The sequence below is a fragment of the Strix aluco genome, chromosome 7 (genome assembly GCF_031877795.1).
Source record: "Strix aluco isolate bStrAlu1 chromosome 7, bStrAlu1.hap1, whole genome shotgun sequence".
NCBI classification, from domain to species: domain Eukaryota; kingdom Metazoa; phylum Chordata; class Aves; order Strigiformes; family Strigidae; genus Strix; species Strix aluco.
This window is the reverse complement of record NC_133937.1, coordinates 7,765,148-7,785,746: the sequence shown is the minus strand read 5'-3', so window position 1 is coordinate 7,785,746 and position 20,599 is coordinate 7,765,148. Positions and strand designations below refer to the sequence as shown.

Below are 20,599 nucleotides of genomic sequence, written 5' to 3'. Positions count from 1 at the left end.
ACAGGACAGAAACATGGTCACAAAAACAACAGGCAGGCAGAATCTGGTTGGCAGTGTAAGTTTTAAGTGCATTAGCAATGCTGAGCAGCTATCCTGGTACATTCCTCAGCAAAATATGGCAATGGCCGTCCTTCCCTTTTCTTCTTCTTTTTTCTTTTTTCTCCCTCTTTTGAAGTGTTTCTGAGAACCTGGAGCACCAGCAAGGCAGAATCAAAAGTCGTATCAGGAAATAGTTATGCAGATCAGAGAGGCCTGGAAAAGGCAAGAACTTTGATCATGGGCATTACAATTGCTTAGATGTTTTCTAGAGTAAGTAATGTGGAGCAAGCAAGAAAAAGGTACATGTTTTAGGCATGAGTACAGTACTGTTTACTTACATGGTTTGTTGAGCAGCCAACAAGGTCCAAGGTTATTTTGGACTCAGCGTGAGTAAGTGATCCAGGTATGACAAATGAGGTAATGCATTCCAGGCTCATTAAAAACTCTTGGCCACACCACTGATTTTGACAAAGTGCCAACATAGCTTGACCTCAGCTGTGTGAAGGCCACTATTTTTTTTAACACCCTCCCTATAACAACACAGCTTTTACATCAGCCAAAATATGTGCATCTAGAGAACAATGTTATGGGGGGGGTTAACTTATTGGACTTCCAATGATAATCCAACTCCTAAAAAAAGAGATAATTCTACTGTAACTAACCTGCTGAAGTCAGGTACCCCAAAACCACAGCCATTGTCTCTTGACTTATTTGTGCATCTAGGGGTGTACATAGTACATTGCATTCTCGTCATGGGCAGGTCTCAAGTGAAGCTGATGCGATGACAGGGAGGTGGTAAGTCCAGCCATCACTTCCCCTTCCTGGGGATGCAGGTAAAGAAGGTGGCTGGTAGAGGTGCTGTCTTGTGGTGGCCTATGCTTTTCCACCATATGTAGTGTTTAATTATGGCAGACCTCAGCGGCTCAGGTTCTTGGGTACTTCTCTTTCCCCTGCGTAGAACTTGCCATCCTTGGGTTTAACCCAGAGCTGGGAGTTGTACTAGGCAGCAAGGCTTGGAAATACTCCTGTTTCCCGTGTCCTGCTGAGCAGACAGTGTCCCTGAAGGTTGAGCAGCTGAGGGTGGTAGTGACAGGAGAGCAGTGGCCACAAGCTTGTGAATTTTCTGAGTGGGTGGGCAGTGTAGCCATCTCCTTTCTCACCTTCTGGCCCTCTCCTGATCACCACAATATCCAGGCTTATGAGAGTGCTGGAGGGGAAGATGTAATTTCTGAGCAATGATGCTGTTTCATGGCTTCATGAACAGAGAGGACCTCTAGCTTCAAGGAAGCATCTAGCTGGTCTGAGCAGCATTCACCCTGAGCTCCTTTCTTTTCCGTGTGGCTCTCCTACTTCGTGGGTCAGAGTCTGCTACTGAGCTTATCTCCAACACCTGGTCTTTAATTCTCTGCTGCAGGTGCCTCTGGATTGTCCTCATTTGATTCAAACATGGAGGGGAAGAAAACATTCCTGTCTCTGGGCAGATTCCTATAAATAATTTTCTTTTCCCTGAGAATTCACAATGAAGATGGAAATAAGATGTATTCCAGAATGGGAAGAGTTGTTAAGATATGGTCGTCATCGTGGCTTGTGTAACTCTTGATATTCATGACATAGCCATTTCACATGCTTTCACTTAATCAGGAGCACAAGACTTTTAGCACCAAGTAGTAGTCAGCTGAAAACCAAAGTCCACACCACATGCATACTAGTTAATAATCACACCTTTTGTTCTTTACAGTCACAAATGCTTGCATTTGAATTAGATCTTCGTTCATCTTGGATTCTTGCTTGATTCCTTGTGAAACCCCATGTTACAGCCTCAGCATCCTCTGCAGTAGCAGGCAGTTGCAAGTGGTGGTGGTTGCATTACGGGGCCAGCCAGATTGGTAGGCTCTGAGGGACAGGTCTGTTTAAATGACACAGCTGGATCTGCTGCTCAGGGAAACAAGCAACATGCTGATATAAAACTGGCGTCCAAGGAGTGCTGAAATGATCCCTCTGAACTCCTGTTGACGGGTAAAGGTAACAGGCACAATGGTGACATGTGTGGGAAAGATAACCAGCCCAAGGTGGGACGCACGCCCTCGTGCTCCTCCAGCTCTCCAAACATGACGAGTGTTACCTTGTGCTGTGTGCATTTTGCAGCTGGCTGTGTTTTACCTGGTCATACCAGAAATGTGTACCAGGACTCAGCAGGTGAAGTGGCTTTCCCTGCTGGGCTCTAGATTGCTATCGCACCTACAGATTTTGCAGGGAAGATAATTTCTTGTGCGCTGCCATTTTCTAAATGAACTTGCCCTTTGTGATGACTAGCAAGTTTGGGATGAACTGTAATCTCAAGAAGAGGCTCCTTGAGTCAGCAACACACAGGCATGTGTGGACTTCAAGTGAATGAATGTCCTTTGGCTTCCAGAGGTCTGAACTCAAAGGTTTGGGCCATTTGTATTGTACTGGGTGTACGTCTCTGCTGACAGCCCTTCCATGCCTGCCTGCCTTGAACAGCAGCAGCTCTGCTCTCCCGGGGCGTCGTCACCTGCAGATTACAGGCATGGGGGTGTTGTGGTTTGCATCCCAAACCTCGAACGTACAGGGCACCTATGCTGTGCTAATATTGATCCTTTGAATCACACCTAAGTAGAGGCAAAAAAAGTTCTCAGCAGACCATCCAGGGTCCCAGTGTATATTTCAGTAGCTGAGTTTTCCCCTCTACCAGGTATGTCAGGAAGCAGAAAGAAAGGGAAAAAACCCACAAATTGCAAAAGCAAACATCAAATGCACAGAAAAGAAACTATTTAAACTGGTAATATGTCATACCTCTCATTCTCCTGTTTCAGGCACTTGGACTAAAGAGGTGGGCAAATAAATGCAAACTTTTTTTCTGTATTTATTCATTCAATTTTTTAGTTTAATTTGCTTTGCTTATGTTGTCACCTTCCAGGAATGTACAAGTTATCAGGTCTCACTGCCACAAATGCTTTCAGAAAATGAATTTGAAAGGCGTATGCACAAACATGTGAAGAAATTGAATTGTTTCAGATATTCTCAGGTAGTCATGCCAGAAGCCCTTCTCCACCAGAAAGCAGAAGAAGACATGGGATATTCATTGAGCTGTCCAGTACATACTGAACATCCAATGTCATCTGGAAAGCTGACTGGGTGTCAGCTGAATGTGTGTAAAATTGCTTTAAAATAATTATGAATAACAAATTCAAGAAGTCTGCAGTGTGCTCATGAATATGTCATAAATGAAACAAAAAATGAAAAAAATTAAAACAAGTATGTGACTTGTAAATTATTCCTTTGGTCCTAGTCATATTTCCTAGCTCAACAGAACAAAATGGGTATAGCTGAAATATAAATAATCTTCAAATAATGCATTTATTTATAATGATTTAGGGAGCAAATGTTAATGGCTTTGTTTCAAGTGTGACTGGAACTATTTCAAATGTTTCCTTTTACAGAGTAGATACTAGAGGCAAGGACCTTCTCTTCTGGTATTAATTCCTATTGCTGCTTTCTTGTTAATTGTGCATCTGATCTGGAATGGCTTAAAGTGATTTAAAGTTGTACCATGGGGCGTGTGGGACGGTCCTCGTGTGCGCAGCAGACAGACCTTCCCGGCTGCAGGTCCTGAGCCACGGGGAGAATGCAAATACCCAATTTCGTTGTGGGTTTGTGCCAGTTCTGCCGTGGAAGGCTCCAATTCAAACAGTGTTTATATGCAAGCTCAATATACCTGGAATTTAGGAACAAATACCTTCTTGCTTTTAAAGCTTTTAGCAAAGCATTAGGAGTGCTTTATAGTGTGATACAAAGTACAGTGCCAAAACTCAGGATAACAAGTATGTTTGGAAAACATTGAGCCTTGAACTACTAGTTTCTTTATTTAAGAAAAAAAAAAAAAGAAAGAAAGAAAAAGTAATTCACATGCAAGTGCATTTGATCCTAGCTGAACCACATCTCTCTCCGGCCGTTGGTTGGACCGGGTCAGGGGATCCATTCATTTGAAGGTTAATGTTTTAACACATGTGCCAGGCTATTTCTATTTTCTTCAGTACCTCTTTAAAGAAGGTGTGTCTGCTGGGGCTGACCATGGTCCATAATCTGTCCATCTCATCCAGGTTGTGCAAAAAACAGCAGGCATCAGAAAGACATTAAAGGCAGAGGGATGAGCGGGGTTTATAAATAAGGCAGGGTGGCGTGGCCAGGGCTGGCAGTCTGGCAGCCGGCGCTGGAGTCCTCGGAGCTCATCCCACGCTCCCGCCGAGTCGCTCATCTCTGTTTATATGAGTAATGGAGCGGCTGGGGGAGGGGATTTGTAAGCACGGAGCAAATACTCTTAGTGTTCATTTTGTGTAAGACTGACATCCACACCAAGTCGAGACTTCCAGCGACGTAGTGTGCAGTCACATGCTGTAGCATTCATGAGTACAGATATAAATCAGGCAGATGTTTGTCGACTGGAATGGGTAATAATTTCTTTCTCTCTTTGTTTGATTTTGCATGTTAGCCTCAGATGACAATTTCAGAATTGCTTTCTGCAGTACTTTTCAATAAGCAGAATGTGCTTCACTGGAGATAGATGGAGATATTTTTATAGGGAGATAAACATATTTTTATATAGACACAAATATGGACTTACACACATATGCACATGCATATATATATATATGTATATATATATTTTCCATGTGCCAGTGCTGGGGGAAGAAAAAGGATGTGTCTTTTGGACTTTTGGTTTTAAACCCATGGTTCTTCTTTTTCTCTGAACAGACCAAATATGACACTGTTACTCAAACTATAAAATCAAATTAGCACCCTTTATTGTGTTTGCAAACTAATTAAAATGTAAAATGTCCTGAAACCACTGGCTTACTGTGTGACAAATGTAAGATTAGAAACAATTAGAAGGCACTCAAGAGGTTTGTGGTGTTTAGATTTCTGACATTGTTCTAATCATCCCTTTAAGTAATGAAAACAATGGTTACCTAGAAATTAAAGGTTTAAAGGAAATTATCTTCTTCGGTACAGTCATTAGTTAATGGTTGTTTATCATTTTAAATGTTGCCATAGTAGTCGGAGGCTGATTTTTAAATCTGAAAGCAGGCAGGACACGTAATAATGAGCAAACATCTGCTTCATCTGTTATTTCTATATGTGATCATAATTTATATTGTAATACCACTATTGAAAGATGAGTCTGATATTTTTTATGATGATCCATATCCAATTCTATGTATGGCTCAGCACAGTTAGGATTTAGTCACTGTGTTATTTCAGAGCTGTTTTATCTTAAGAATTGGACAAAACTGAAAGTGATTCATGTTAATTTATATGTGTGGTATGTAACCCTTATGAAACAATCAATCACTTATTTCAGTACTTGTCAACTTCCAGAACTAGTTGTTAAGGGGTTTTTTGATCCATTTCAGGACTCGGGGGTGATTTTTTTTTTTTTTAACTTTTTTAGAAGAACTTTCACAAGAATGACAGGATATATAAACATTTCTTGGAGCTGTAAGGAATTTCAATATTTCAGAACATTTCCAAAACCAGATGTTTCCCAAAGTTGGAAATAGCAGTTAGTACTCTTACATGAAGATTAGAAATAATAAATGCAGCAGCCTGATTAATGCAAAATTGCCTATTAATATTCTATTTTGTTCTTTTTTGTACCATGGAGAAATATTTGTGCTTTCTCTCTGAGTCCTTTGGAGACCAGTGTTTGACTTTATATTAATTAGTTATGTGAAAGTAGAATAGATTAGCCTTGGGGGATATTCTATAGAAATGTATAGTGTGTCAAGATGTAACCCATGGAGGATGGGAATCTCATAATAAGCATTTACTGTAGACAGATGTGTACATTTCTGTGACTGATTGTAGAGGAATTATTTATTATGCTTTCAGCTGTTAAGAATCCAGTATAAGACAATGTGCTCAAATTGTTCTCCATTAATTTTCAGCGCCAAATCTTAAAGGCAGACCGCGCAAAAAGAAGCCTTGCCCACAGAGAAGAGATTCATTAAATGGCATTAAGGATTCCAACAATAATTCTGAAAGCAAAGCTGTTGCCAAGGTAAATCACTTAATAATACTCTTTTCAGTACGCTCTCCTTTTTTTAGGTACAGCCCTGCCTTTGTTTCCCAGCATGCTGTTTCAAGTTTAGAATGTAACTTATTTTCTAGGGGAGGTAAATGTAATTTTTTTCAATAGTTTTATTCTTCACTTTAAATCATGTCTGTGTTCAAAGTTACCAGCAACTATAATCACCTAACAACCTAATGCTATCAGCTTTTTGGTAACTGGTAGTGCTTAAGCTTTCTTGGCATCTAGTGTTGATTTTCACATTCTGTGACACACAAACATAGTTTGTGACAGTATCTCTGAATTAAAAATAAACCTGGGAGCAGCTCACCCTGTTACAATGTACTTCTAAATATAAGTTTGAAGATAAACAGACTATGAAACAAGAGCCGCTTCAGTAATGGTTTCTAAGAAGCACACACAAACGACATTACTCTGATGTTAAGATCTCAACTTTTTTTAATTAAAAAAAAAGAAGAGAAAGGCAGAAGTTCAGTACGAAAGCTTAAAAAAAAAATCTGGGCTGTTTCTTTAATGCTTAGTGCTGAGCTGCATGTTCCATGGTTTGTTGAATAGTGCATGCTTTTACAGAGTCTTCTGTATGTGCTGCAGTGCTTAGCCCATACTGCAAGTAAAAACTGGATCGATTTGTGTTTATAGACTTAATCTTTTAGATATTTATGGGTTTGTATCTTTTCCTTAAAATATTTTAAAATGGAGTTTCTGTAGTGTAATTTACATGCTATTTTCTATGTTGTCTGTGTGGTTTAAAATAGGAATTTGGTTTTCTCTTTTAAAAAAAAAAAGCAGCACAAATGGCTCCTTTCAAGATGATTTAATTTGAAACTGTAAGATGCAAAGATGGAAAATTACTTAGAGCAATACTTGTAGATTTTTATCTGAGGCAGAACTTTGTCACTGTGATACTTTTGAGCTAAACAACTAAACAGGTTTGCATAGACTGAATTTTTAGGCCAACTCCTCCCATATCCATTGTTTCAATAAATTAGATGGATGTGTATCTGAAAAACGCTTCCATTGCTGTGACCATCTCTTTAGGAAATACGGTGAATCTATGGATCCATTTGCGTTGGTATTGTTGTATGCAGTGAATGTCCTGGGAGATTAGGAGGTTAAAGAGGTCAAGTGGAAGTGTTCTGCTCTCAGTTTCTCATAGGAAGGCAAATTAAATTCCACCTCCTCCTCCTCCCTAGGAGTTCAGTTAAAATTGTGCCTTCTGTTGATGACGATAAAAGAGGCTGAAGTTCATGATGAAGCTCTCCCCTTAAGTCACTGTTTCTCTTCTTTTTGTATCCTATTGTGCTCAGTTGGAGACTGTACTATCGTATTAGACAGGCATGGTAAAAGGCGATGGAGCCTGGTGTGTTGAGTTGCAAGGTCCTGCCGGATACTGTAGAATTTGCCTGTATGTTTTTGCTCTGTGGAAGAACGTGCAAAATCCACAATGTGAAAATGTCTCAATTTGCCTCAATTCCCTCTTTCCCCAAGCCATTTTTCGTGTTAAAATACTACCAGCAAACTGCAGCATGGACCGTGTTGTCAAAGCACCCCAGACAGAGTAGCATGAGTAGTTCTGCCTCTTCAGCACCTGATATATAGGTATTAGAAAATTAAAAACAACAGTAACACTTCATACCAAATTGTTTATCCTCTCTGTTTATATTTGGGTTCACCCTACTAGTCAAATGGGAGGATATTTCAGATAAGAAGTAATTCCATCTATTTATCTAGTCATACTGTGCTCATCATTGTGCAGATATTAATAGCATTAATTATCTTGGCCAGCTTAATTTCATTATAAATAATAGACATGCTCATGATATAATGTCCTTGCATGTAGTTACACTGACTTCACTGTGGCTCTTCACATCAATCTGTCTCAGGGCTGTGGATATACTTTGATAAGAGGAGGACAGTGAATCAGAATCCCTCTACATCAGAGGTATTGCACTTTGTACAGACCCTGCCTGTGGGTTTCAGGGAAAGGAGGGGAAGTGTATTTGGGCAAGGGGGGAATGGACATCCTCTCATTGTTGGGAACAGTTGGGGTGTTAAGTCATCATCTTAGGCTTCACGTTGGGCTTCACTATCGCTTTTCCTCCTCTGTCTGTGCTCCATCTCCAACTAATGCTGACAATGGATCCATGGAGAGCAAGGTTGAACACTGCTAGTGTAAACAGGACAAATCCACTTGTGTCAGATGCTGCAACATTTTGGCAGTGGTCCTGGCTGTATTCCTGTTCCAGCTAAAATCCCTTTTGACCAGAAGTTATGCTGCTTTCATCCTCAGATCATGGCCCCCAGTATCTGACAGCAGCTTCATTTCTCAGGTGGCAGGGCGATGGCTCCAGCGGAGACGCGGTGACTGTACAGTTCGGGTCGGGAAGTGGCAGAAGTATTCTGAAGACTGGGGTTTTGAGCATGTCAAGACCAACACAAGCCACATGGTTGTAATGACTTGCTGCATGTCATGTTCTGAGCTGCCAATGACTAGAACGCTTTGTATCTTCTTACAACTTAGTTCTTATTAGGCATGTTTACCTTGAACCATCAGCAGATCATTTTGTAGGCTTTTACTGTTACCTGACACAGAAGAGCATTTGGTTGGGTAGGAGCAGCTCTGGGTGAATTCCAGTGTAGGTGGCTTATTAAAAATAAAGCAATAGTGGGACAGACAACATGGTCCTGAACCTGCAGGTGCTGCTAGGGGAAATGGGTCATTCGTGTACCACTTCTTGGTTTTGATCCCCTTGCTGGTCACTTCATCCATTTTAGTACCTCCTGGGGAAGATCCCAGGGGAGTTCCCTCCCAGGCTGGGAATGTAAAAATCACAAAAATACGAGGCCATCTACTGAGGCGGGATCCGTTCTCCTGGAGAGGCATATATCAAGCTCTTCTCTCCAGACACTTCTGGGACTCGGGAGACTTTCATACTTCACGTGTCATCAGTGCTGGACAGGCTTTGGGACTTGCAGGCTCCAGCGTGACCCTCATCATACCTGCTTCATGCTCCCAAAGAGCATTCCCATTCAAAGTGTGCAGAATTGCACTGTGAGGCTTTTTAAAACTGGCTGATCTGACCATTTCAAAGAGCTGACAGGATTAACTTGTTAAACACGGAAATTGTCCCCAAATGCATCTACTCATTACATCTCCTAGTGCTAATGCTGAAGTAAATCTCTCACTTCATTTCTACAGCAAGATCTGGGAAATTAGTTTAAAAGTTGCCAGGATATGCTTTTCCTGTGGCCACAGGTGGCCTGGCATGCTCTCAGACCTGGAGATTTATTCCGAGCACCTCAGCCATTATCTGATTGAAACTTTAAAATGCAGGTCTGTAGTGGTCTGTGTTGTGTGTGACCTCTGGCAGGAGAAGACAAACACGGGTGTACCCATGAGCGTTCACCATGGATCATACGCCTCTGATGGAACACACATCAGGAGATGGTCAGATGTTTACAGAGCCCATCTCAGTACACCCCCAGCTTATCCACACTGCGGTGCTGGGTTGCCTGTCAGGGCCTTAGCCCTCATTTTCATTTTGGGGGTGTTACACACACTGAGGCTACAGAGAAAGAGCTTTAACTCTTCCTATGGAAGCTGAACTCTCGCTTTATAATGGAGCCATTCAGGCTCTCTGAGCAGACCAGAAAAGAGAGCAGAGCCAAGCAGAGCTCTGCATTCAGGACCTTCCTCCAGATCTTTGCCCTCTAGGAAGATTCAAACTCATGTTTTGCGAGAGAAGGGCAGTTTGTGGTGCCTGGTGCAATCTGGCATTGCTTTCACTGACTTTGATACGTTTATGCTGGATTTACACCGATGTTACCCAAAATGGCATTTCACCCTTTTGGTTCTCATTAATCATTGGTCATGGCATTCATCCACATCTCCTGTCAGACAGTGGGGAGGTTCCAAAAGTGAGGCTCTTGCCTTGAATGCTGAGTGCATGAAGCATTGCAGTGTTCGTCAAAGCTTCGTTGAACTTGACACTGCTTGGAGTCCATCCTTGCGTTTTGGCACCTTCAAGTTCCACTAGCTCCATTGAGTTTTGGATGAAACCCAGGATCTTTACAGAAGTTTAACCAACGAGCATATCTGTACTAATAGGCAAAGCATGGTGTCTTGTGCCATAGGAAGACAACATCTCTTTGAGTCATCCAGCTGGAGAATATTGAGCCGTACAGTGGACATACTTCAGCAGCAAGTGATCAAGAAAAATCCCACAGGAAGTCCATTTCCCAGTCCCTGCTGCATTGCCCGGGAAGAGTGAGTCTGTACCCTGCAGTGTCCAACATGGAGATTTTCAGCAGCATTGATTACCTTGGAGAACTGTGGCCACTTCTCCGCTCTGGTTAGGAGTTAGCATTGCTTTGTCCAACATCTGTGGAAAACTGTGGAGGCAGCTAACCTTAAGTCAGTGCTTTCTGCAAAGTTAATACCCTGGAGGAGTATAAAAGAAAAGATTTTGCTTTTCCTGAGCCGGAAACACAGGGTAGCTTTATTGAGATAAAATAAGCATATCATAGTCTTCCCAGTGATACGTTTGTTGTTTGTTTACAAGCACTTACATAATGCTCTTCATAGCATTTACATCCAAAATTTCAAGTACCCAGGAAGCACCTGGTTTAGAAGTGAGGAGAAGTCAATGTCTTACTTGACCAAGAGCTCCTGCCTTCCTGTTCAGCGAGATACCCTGCTCCCCTCTGCTGTCCTCCTAAAATACCAAATATTGCCTCTTACAGTCTCTCTGCTCCCTCTGGGAGCACAAAGGACATGTCCTGGATGGGGTATGGAGCTGCCAGAAGGCTCCTCACAGCACTCAAAAGCCTTGGAGGGACAGTGCAAATTGAAAATACGTGTAACTGCCTCCACTACCTTGTATTAGAGGACTTGCAGTATTTCACTGGAAATGTACTGATCCCGTCTTGGTCATGGAGAGCTTTTAAACTCTTTGCAAGGTTCGTTTGCAAGGTTCTGCTCTTTTGTTTTTTGTATACATAAATTACGGGAATGCTCAAGTTGTAATTTGCTTGATTCAATGAGAGGATTATCTTCAGGAGGACTGCAGGATTAAGCTGGTCTCACTGGATATTTTTCCCCATGTTTGAATACTGATGAGAAGTGGTTCCAATTTGTTGACTTTGTGACTGGCACACGTCTGCCGGGGAGGCCAGTGGGAGACCTGGAGCTCTGGGACTCGTGTGCATTGGGGCTGCCAGTGTCTACCGGGAAAGGCTCTGGCTACCAGCCTCTTCCTTCTGCTAAATACTTAGAGTTGTGCTTAAGTTTAAGCAGATGCTCAAACTCACTTGACTTAAGTCCATGCTACAGCATAACCTCCACTCCTGTGTGCTGAGAGCTCTGCCTGGGTAAGGCTTGCCAAGGTTTGCGTCTATTTTGGTGGGCCAAAAGAGAGAAAAATGTGTCATTTCAGAGCTGACTGCTGAGCGTTCCTGGAAGGGGCTGAGCACCCTCAGCTCCCAGGGTTGTGTACGGGAGTTGACAATGCTGAGTGTCAATCCTGGAACGAAGGTTATTATTAGACTTGCTAATGGCAAGTGTATGTGAGAGATGGGAGCTGTCTGTGACATAGCAATGTATAGTCATAAAAATGCAGATCTGGAGAGCATTACCAATGGGTTATAATGATTTAAAGATGTGGCTATTTAAAAATGTTGTGACTAAGATTCAGAACAAGACATTTAGCTCTATAAATAGCTTCCTTTGTTTCCCCTCAAACACAGTTGCATGGTTTGGCCTTCATTTTTTCAACAATCCATTCTGCTAGGAGAGGGTATTTATTTCTTAAGTGAAAATTAAAGATTACCCAGATCTGATATGACATCTTTTCTTTTCCCAGGTAAAATGTGAGGCTAAGTCAGCTTTGCCCAAACCCAAGAGTAACAACAGCAACTGTAAAAAAGGCTCAAGTGAGGATAAATCAAAGATTGCCGTAGGTGAAGAATGCAGAGCTGATGAGCAGGCTTTCCTTGTGGCTCTTTATAAATATATGAAAGAAAGGAAAACACCAATTGAACGAATACCCTATTTAGGTTTTAAGCAGAGTAAGTATCCTTTTTCTCACTTTCTTGTTGACATTTTAGAATGGTTTGGCTTCTCTGGAGAAAGCATTTGCACATGAAGCCTATTTTAAATCCTTATGGATGGGGGGACCATGTTTATATCTACACATTTTCCAGTCCAGGCATTTCACTGTCTTATGCCTAGATTTGCATCTCTTCCTTCTGGGGTAGTTGCTGCCAGATATTTATAGGTTTAAATCCGCTGATTATGACTAGAAATAGGCATGTTGAAAACTCTCTAGTTTTCTGTTTTGTAAATCTGCAGCGTCTGTAATGCCTTTCTTCTGAGTTAATAATATGACGTATCTTTATTGTGCCCAGATGTTCTTTATGAAAGGACAAATATTAAAGGAAGACATTTAAAGGTGGTCAAGAAAGGCACAAAAGGGATCGTATTTTTAAGCCCCAAAATGTGTTTATAGTTAATAAATTACTGACTTCGGAGAATATAAAACCAGACTGTATCTGTTTAATACAGAATGCAATGTTTAGAATTGCTTTGGCATGTACAGTTTGTAGTGCCACAATCTGTAAAGCAATTGTAGGTGGAGAAGATACAGTTGTAACTAAATTTTACATAAATATTGCAGCGCAATGTAGATCTTTCAGAGTTTCCAACAAAAGCTGTAAATGGTGGTATTTTTCCTCCTTATCTATAAATTGAATGATACTTTATTTCCTTAAAGGGAAAACTCCATGGATTGAAATATTATTTACTCTAATTTATCTCCCAGATTAAAACCATGTGTTATTTTGATGAAGAATGTCAAACCTGTATGTTTTACATAACAATTTACATACCTAATAGCAATTGGCACTGATTGCAACAGGCCTCCAGCAGCCATTATAAACTTATATAACTCCAAATGATTACAGTGTTTGTCTGAAAACTGGCTGCTTGAAATGGAAGTAAAATTAATGTACTATGAACAGCTTCGTTGCATTATGCATTGATTCAGATTAAATCTAGGCCTAAGCAAAGCTCTTGATAGCTTTGAAACAGTACAAGATTCAATGAGGCTTTCAGAACGTTTTGTGTTGAAGAGAGGATTTACCCCCCCCCCGCCATTTTATTCTGCATTTCTTCAAGCATGGGGACAGAGTGGGCTTGAAAGACAAGCTAAAGTATTATTTCTAAAATTTCCCACTGGGGGTAGAGCCCTCTGCTAACATTTAGCTGAAATAAACTGAAAGTTGCCTGACATTCATTATAAATTAGGGGCCTGATCCGGCAAATACTTAAATGCCAAGAGTAAGTATGCTGAGAGGAGTAGAAATGTTTGCAGGATGGGACTGTGTATTTGTCCAGCAAGACTTGTGCAAACATTGCCAATATAAATAGGTTAGTGGGAAGAAGCAGTGTGTACACTACAACAGAGCATCGCCCCCATGGAGGAGGAGATCCTCACCTCTGTGGTCCACAGCGTTATTGCTGAGTCTAGCCTGAAGTATTTGTAGTATGTCTATGGAGGATCACTATTTGCTGGTGGAATAGTGCGTACACCCTTCATAGAGCTAAGACATCAATTTTTCTTCTAGCAATTAAAATAAGATAAAAATTAAAATAAAATAAAAATAAATACATGAAATAAAGTGAGACATCAGCAGCAAGTGGTGGCCCCATGGAACAGTGGGCCAGGATGAAAAGCGTGTGAGAGGGGACGAGTTCTGCAAGAAGCATCTCCCAACACATCTTTTGAATTGAGTTGCCTCTGTTCCTCTGACCCCACAGCTGTGGTCAAGACACAACCACCCATACCATAATTATTATGGTAATTCTCATTTGTGCTCCCTCTGGGTTCATTCACACAGGACCTGTTTGAGCACAGCTTATTGTTTATTGATTATGGAGGCCATTATCTGAGCTGCAGTAAATATTGGATATTGTTGTTTAATCAATAGGCTTTCTCTGTGAGCCAGTATGTGGCTCATGCTTGCTTGCTAATGAAATCAGTATTAAACAAACAATTAAAAGCAACATTCTTCCCAATAAGTAATTTTTGTTATCAAAGTTATGGAAACATGCTAAGTCATTATACTGTGCCTCTTATCAGCAAAGTCAAATGAGCCCATTACCTTTGTCTCAGTGTATTTTTCCAGTCCTGTTAAGGAATCTAAGTGTGTTCTCTTATATGTGATTAAAAATATATATAGTATGGGCTAATATTTACTCTTCAGATTATGTAAATACCTCTTTGGAAAATGTTTCACAGGAGCTTTTTCAGGGGCTGTGAGCTTTTTTTCTCTATTTTTCTTTTTTTAAAACTGTTTAATTTACATTTCTTTGAAATATGTTGGTTAATGCAATGCTTATCTAAATACTTATTGTCCCTCTAACAGTTAACCTTTGGACTATGTTTCAAGCTGCTCAAAAACTGGGAGGATATGAAACAGTAAGTGTTTAAGTAACTTAAATGAAATAATTGTGCAATCTAACTTTTCCCTGTTAGAAAAAAAATGTAAAAGCAAACAATCATTTGCTGCATTTTAGGCTAGCTGTACACATTGTGGGTTTATTGGACCATTTTTGGAAACGGTCCCAATTAGTTCCAGGTTTGGCAAAATTGTAAACTTGTCGTAAAAACTACAAGTGGAAAACATATGTAACTCTTCCCTGTCAAGGAAATTAGTTGGGTCTGTAATTTTTTCCCATGTTGAGAAAGGGCTATTATTGTACAACAAGCCAAGATTGCATAAAAGAAATTTCACTTGGCAACATCCCTGACATCTGTTCATGTCTAATATGGGAAATGTATTAAAGGCTTTCAAAAGTAATCAGCATTGTCCATTAAGGAATAGTATGCTGCAGTATCTTCTCTTATTCCAAGTGTAAAAGATCTTTATTAGACAAGGGTCAGTACCACATAAACAGGAAGTTATCAAAGTAATTCAGAAAAGTCTCTGACACTTTTTATCAGCTAACCATATCTGACAAGAGCAGTTTATTTTTAGCTCACAGGAAAATTTGATGGCCATGAATTTTACAGCATGTATTTTGAACCAATAAAATATTAGAGCAACAAACTTAGATTAAAATCTTGAAATGAGAAGAAAGAGCTGCATTAATATGGCACATTGAGATGACATCTGTAATAAAAACCAATTGACATAGGAAGATGTCGTCATTGGAAATATTTCTTTGCACACAATGATCAGATTAAGTTGTTCAGTTCCTGCCGCAGTTGGATGAAAGAAATTATTTTTGCTTTGTTTACGAAGTAATCTGGGACATATCTGTGCTGTAGAGAAATTACAAGAAGAAATGCACTATCAAGAAACTGAAAGTCATTTGAACCAAAATACAAAACTCACTGTTTTCCTTCCATACAATAAAGCATATTGTTCTGCAAACCAGCAACCTGAGTTGATCAGCATGGGTGTGGCTGGGATTTTGTGAAACATGATCTAACATTCTTAACAAAAATATATGCTTGATTTGGCTTTTATTGTTCCTCTATCTTTCATTAATCAGCACATACCATGCTTATGTACAGGGGTGTGTGTAGGTGTGCTCATGGGTATATATGAATGAATAGCTACCATAGATCGTTACAGCAATTATGAGCCAACAGTAATTGCTGTAAGTTGTAAAGTGCAATGAAAATGAGGCCTAAAATCTTGAACTTGATCCAGAGCACCAGGGAAGGCCGGAAGGGAGATTGAAAGGAGAGTGGCGTGTTCAGTGCTCAGGGAGGCAGGAGATTTTCACAGCAACATTTCATATCTACTTGAAGGGACTGAGTATAGAAACAGAGATGCCAAAGTGGTGCCTTGCTGGAGAGAGCTGAGTTTTAGTGCCAGAATGAGAGGGAGAGGGATGGATTTAGAGATGCTGGAGAAGGTGAACCTCTGTGGCTGGGGCAGAGCAGGAATAGAATGGTGAGTTTGTGAACACAAGACCAGAGAGCCAGGTCTACCAACAGTAGCAGAAACGTGAGAGGATCAGAGGAGAAGGATCACATACATGAGAATGTCATCCAGAGTAGCACCAGTCTAACCTTGTCTCAAAGCCCCTGTCCTTTTCTCAGTGACAGATGTTCTGTGTTGTTTAGGGGCATTTGTCACCTTTGATGAAAATGTACCATTTCATCATTGGTGCTTATTCTTCATAGAGAAGAAACTAAGAGATTGCTGCCTGGTCAGTAAATGGCAAGGCAAGCATAGCTCACACCCTCTGACATACCTGGGAGCGCAGCTTTGGTTTGAGAGTGACTCTGGCTGAAGTGATGGCCCTGATCCTGTCCTTATGATGTGAGTGACATCTGTGCTCTCTGCAGAAGAGCTGAAATTGGAAGGACCATTGTGATGCAGTTTAAGTTGTACATGGAGCGTGAGGTTGCCTGACCTCATTCTCTTCTGTTAACAGTCTTATCCTCAATATGGATCTGCCCTTGCTTCACATTCCCTGAAAGCTAAACCAATAGCTGTTGCAGTACTTTGACCTGTGCACACCCTAGTTTTTATTATTTTATTGCCGGTTGATATTCATTGAGTTTGCCAAGCTGCATTTGTTTGTGTATATTTTATCATAGTGAGCATTGCTGAGAGGCTTTTGTGTTTGATTCATGTTTCATTCTTCAGCAAGGCAGTGGATGACTGGGGTGACATGGACCTCAGTATCAGTTCCAGAATCTTAGGCAGGTCTGCTTAGATTGAGTGAGTGCTGTAACTCAATATCTACCAGTATCTACCACTCACACGCACAGTGCCTATATCTATTGATGATGAGAAGTCATGTGCAGAGCAAAGGCTTTCTCAAACCTACCCTGTTTAATACACATTTATCTATATGGACCCTTCCATCTAACTTGGTTTAAGTCATGTGTCCATTATAAGGGCTTCATCATCTTTAGCTTGTTTTAAAATTTCACAAGTTTCTGGTTTGTGCATTGAGATAAAAATGGGTCTTTTCTCTTGGAAGTATTGTAAAAAAAAGAATATTTAAAAGTAGATACTTGGCTTCAGCGTGTGACAGCCATTTTATGAACAGGAAACAAATAAAAGTTGGTTAAAATCACATATGGGAATTTAGAGTGGTCAGATGACTATTTTTTTGCTAGTAAGTGTAGAAACCTTCCCAGTTAAAGCAGCTGCCAACTTTACATCCGTGTGTTTGGCAGAACAATGATAGTCAGCCCAATTTCAGTTTCATCCCCTGCCCTGTCCACCTTGTCCATGTATAGATGCTTCCATGGGGCTTGAAAAACATCTTTGAGAAACAAGCAGAGATCATGTATGGTGTTTTCCAGCTTCTGCCCAGATTCACAGAACAATGCAAGACCTCTGAGTCCAGTCCTGTTGGTTAAGGATCTAAAAGTGAATGAAATCAGCCAGGGATTGGATTTGAGATGCAGAGAACAACCTTCTTAGCCATCTGTCTGACTTTTCTTTATTGTCATGTGTCAGGGGCTGGCATGGATCCAGTGAGGCTTGACAGAGAGTATTACCTGTACATATGGGATATCTAGTAGTGTCAAGTCATGATTTTGTGTCATATGTCATATTTTAAGAGCTCTTCAGTTAGAGTACTTGTGACGGTTATTTCTCATCTCTCTATTATCTGTTTGATTACTAATTCTTAGTTAGTTGTCATCTGTAACTGTGTAATACCACACTCCCATGTACTTCTTGTTCGACATAATACAGGCTTAATAAAAATAGCAACCTGTACAAATTGGTTTAAGTCCTTAACAGATGAAGCTGTCTCTTTGGAATTGGTGGAATCATGTTTCTCTTAAACAAAGATACATGAAATGAACATCTTTGTTACTAATAATAGGAGAATGCATTGGAAAGCACTCGTATAGCAGACCTTCACAGTATGAAGGATTTAAAATGTCCCCAAATCCCTGGATTAAATACAAAACAATGTCACATTCTAGGGGGCTCAGCTGCAGTGGCATTTAACAGCCATTGACTGGAATTTTCTCAGTCACCCTAAGTCAAGTGAGTAAAAGGTGCAGATGTTCATAGATGGGAAACTTCCAGGACTCAGCTAAAGAGTTGTCCTTGGCAAGTCATGAAATGGCATTTTGCCTTTTAAGCCAACACCAAAGGAGTGCCTTGGCATGTTTGCAGAAGGCTGTGGTGCTGAATGGACTCTACCTGGAGATGTCTTAGAAAGATAAAAGGGTAAAAAGAAAATTAGGTGGAGCTTAACCTTTGGTGTGTAGCGGTTTAAATTTTGCCAAAGGTCGGTGGGATCCCATTTAGCTGCTGCCTCCTGGAAGCAACAATAAAGTGCTTTAGTTTTTAAAAATTAATGACTGACATGTACAGCAGTCCTGTGTCTGGGCAGGCCCAAAGAAACTGATATATCACTGGAATGCAAAGCTACCTGGATTTGTTTCATACAGAGCTAATACGCAGAGCTCTGTTTTGAAGAGCATTGAGAACATCACATACCATGACCAGAAAATCCCCCATTAGATTTGCAACGGGAAGAAGATTTGCAAGAAGCCTTTTCATGAGGATGGGAGCTGGGATTGCAGTGCAGAAGACCTTAAGATTTCTCAGAGCAGAAGACACCATTAAAAGCATGTGTATAAACAGTCCTTTACTTCAGTAGATAAGATCATTGTTTTTATTTGGTTGTTCTTGAGTACTAGTCACTGTCTAATACTGTACTTACAGGAACCAGATCAGATCTGCTCTCAGGTCCCCGGGCAGACCAGTCTCTTGCTTAACTCCAAATTTTGCTGATTGGGAAAGATGTCACAGAGTTTTTCAAAGCTCTTGAGTTCCAGTGGGCCCAGCTCTAGGATTGTGAAGCTGTAGGTTGGAGCAAATTGTGAGAGGGATCTGCAAACCAGAAGACTACTGTAAAACTAAAGCCAGCATTGGAATGGGAAGCTGTCAGAGATGAGACTGGCCTGTTCAATTGCCTTGATTAATGGGTGAGCCTGGAGCATCCTGCACTTTTAGAATGTGACAGGCACTGGGAGGGATGTATATACTGCTAGGAGCAGGGAAAAACAAATTGGAGAACTAAAGCATCAAAAGTTCTTTGTCTTCTGTATGTTTTCTACTGGAGCAGGTCAATTTACATCAGGAAACCGAAGCTTAATTAATCAAAAGTGTGAAATGAAAGTGCTCAGGACATTTGTTAAAGCTTTTGTAGGATCTTGGTTTTCTTGTGCCACTATAGCTCCATGCCCTTAAAAAGCCTCCAACACTTTGCTCCTGAATGTTTATGGGAAATCCCCTGCCCAGGCAGCTAAAATATTTTATCATTTTCATACCTTTTGTTAATCTGCCTTTTTGTTCCTCATGTGCCCAGTCATGGGCATGTTACTAACTGGGAGCACATGTGAGCCCTTTCAGAGTTAAAACCACTGTGTAAAAGTAGCCAAGGCAGGCATTTTTGGTAGGAACAGCAAAGCATTGCCAAGCACTGCCCTTTCCTGGCTTCTCAGGAAGTTCCCAGTCACTGAGGTGGCTGGGAGGGACTCGTATGAGAAAAGCAAGCAGTCCTCGGTTTGGATATGGCCAGCACGAGCATCCAGCTTGAGTAGTGCTGCTCTGCATGACAACTGTGAAGTTTCCACAGTGCAGCATTTTGTTCAGATTGTTTGAGGATGTAATTTATCAGTTACTTTAGTCCTTTGAAGTTTATTAAGCATAAAAACTAAACTTTCCAGAGCAGGGGAAAACTCAACCCCAGGCTTTGTTAGAATAACAATTGTTTCAGGGGGTATAGGATTTAAACTTAGCTCTGTATGTGGGAGGGTGCAGCTCTGCTAATTGCTAAGGAGTTCTGGTCCATTGCAGGGGCAGAATTGGATAAAGCTGGGCGAATGTTTGTGTAAATACTATTATTCTAAGCAGCACAGAGGAAAGAGACACCAAAAATGATCCAAGGATTTCAAAGGGATTCCCTTTTCCCCTTGAAGTTGGTTGTATTTACTGGTGTTCCAGCTTGAGTATCAACTCTTGAGTCAGCTCATAGTTAATGAGACTTGGGCTCTAAGGTTAACATTTTCCTTTTGAAAATGGAGACCATGCTTCTTAGTCACATCGGGATGTTTAAGAAGGGGACCTGCAGTAGTCCTCTTGCTGACTAATCCTTTGCTTTCATTTATAGCTTCTGCTCAGCATCACTGTGCTTAGCCAAAGCATCAGGTCCTGGCCCCCAGCCTTGCAAGCCAGCCAGGCTGTGCTTGCCAGAGGGCCAGAGCACAGTCCCCAGACTGGCTTTGTGCATCTTTGTTCCCCTAGTCTGTGAGGCTGACAGAGACTTAATTTAATATAAAGCCACTTGCAGTAGTCCTCAGGGGATCTGTGATTTTGGGGAGCTACCAGAAGGCAAGGGCTGTCTGGCCATGCCTCTATCCTTTGGCCATCCCAAGGACTGGTGGAATAGGTATG

The 20,599-nt window shown here is 41.0% G+C and overlaps 1 protein-coding gene across 3 annotated transcripts in view; it reads left to right on the top strand.

Annotated features, from left to right (window-relative positions):
* The window catches only part of ARID5B (AT-rich interaction domain 5B), a 119,040-nt gene that overhangs the window by 77,435 nt on the left and 21,006 nt on the right, over positions 1-20,599 (top strand). For 2 of the 3 annotated variants that reach the window (XM_074830343.1, XM_074830342.1), the window contains 3 exons: positions 6,006-6,118; positions 12,010-12,214; positions 14,573-14,625. In XM_074830343.1, coding sequence (XP_074686444.1) covers positions 6,006-6,118; positions 12,010-12,214; positions 14,573-14,625 — 371 coding nt within the window. The remainder of the gene's footprint in view (positions 1-6,005; positions 6,119-12,009; positions 12,215-14,572; positions 14,626-20,599) is intronic. The other variant, XM_074830344.1, reaches the window with a different exon arrangement.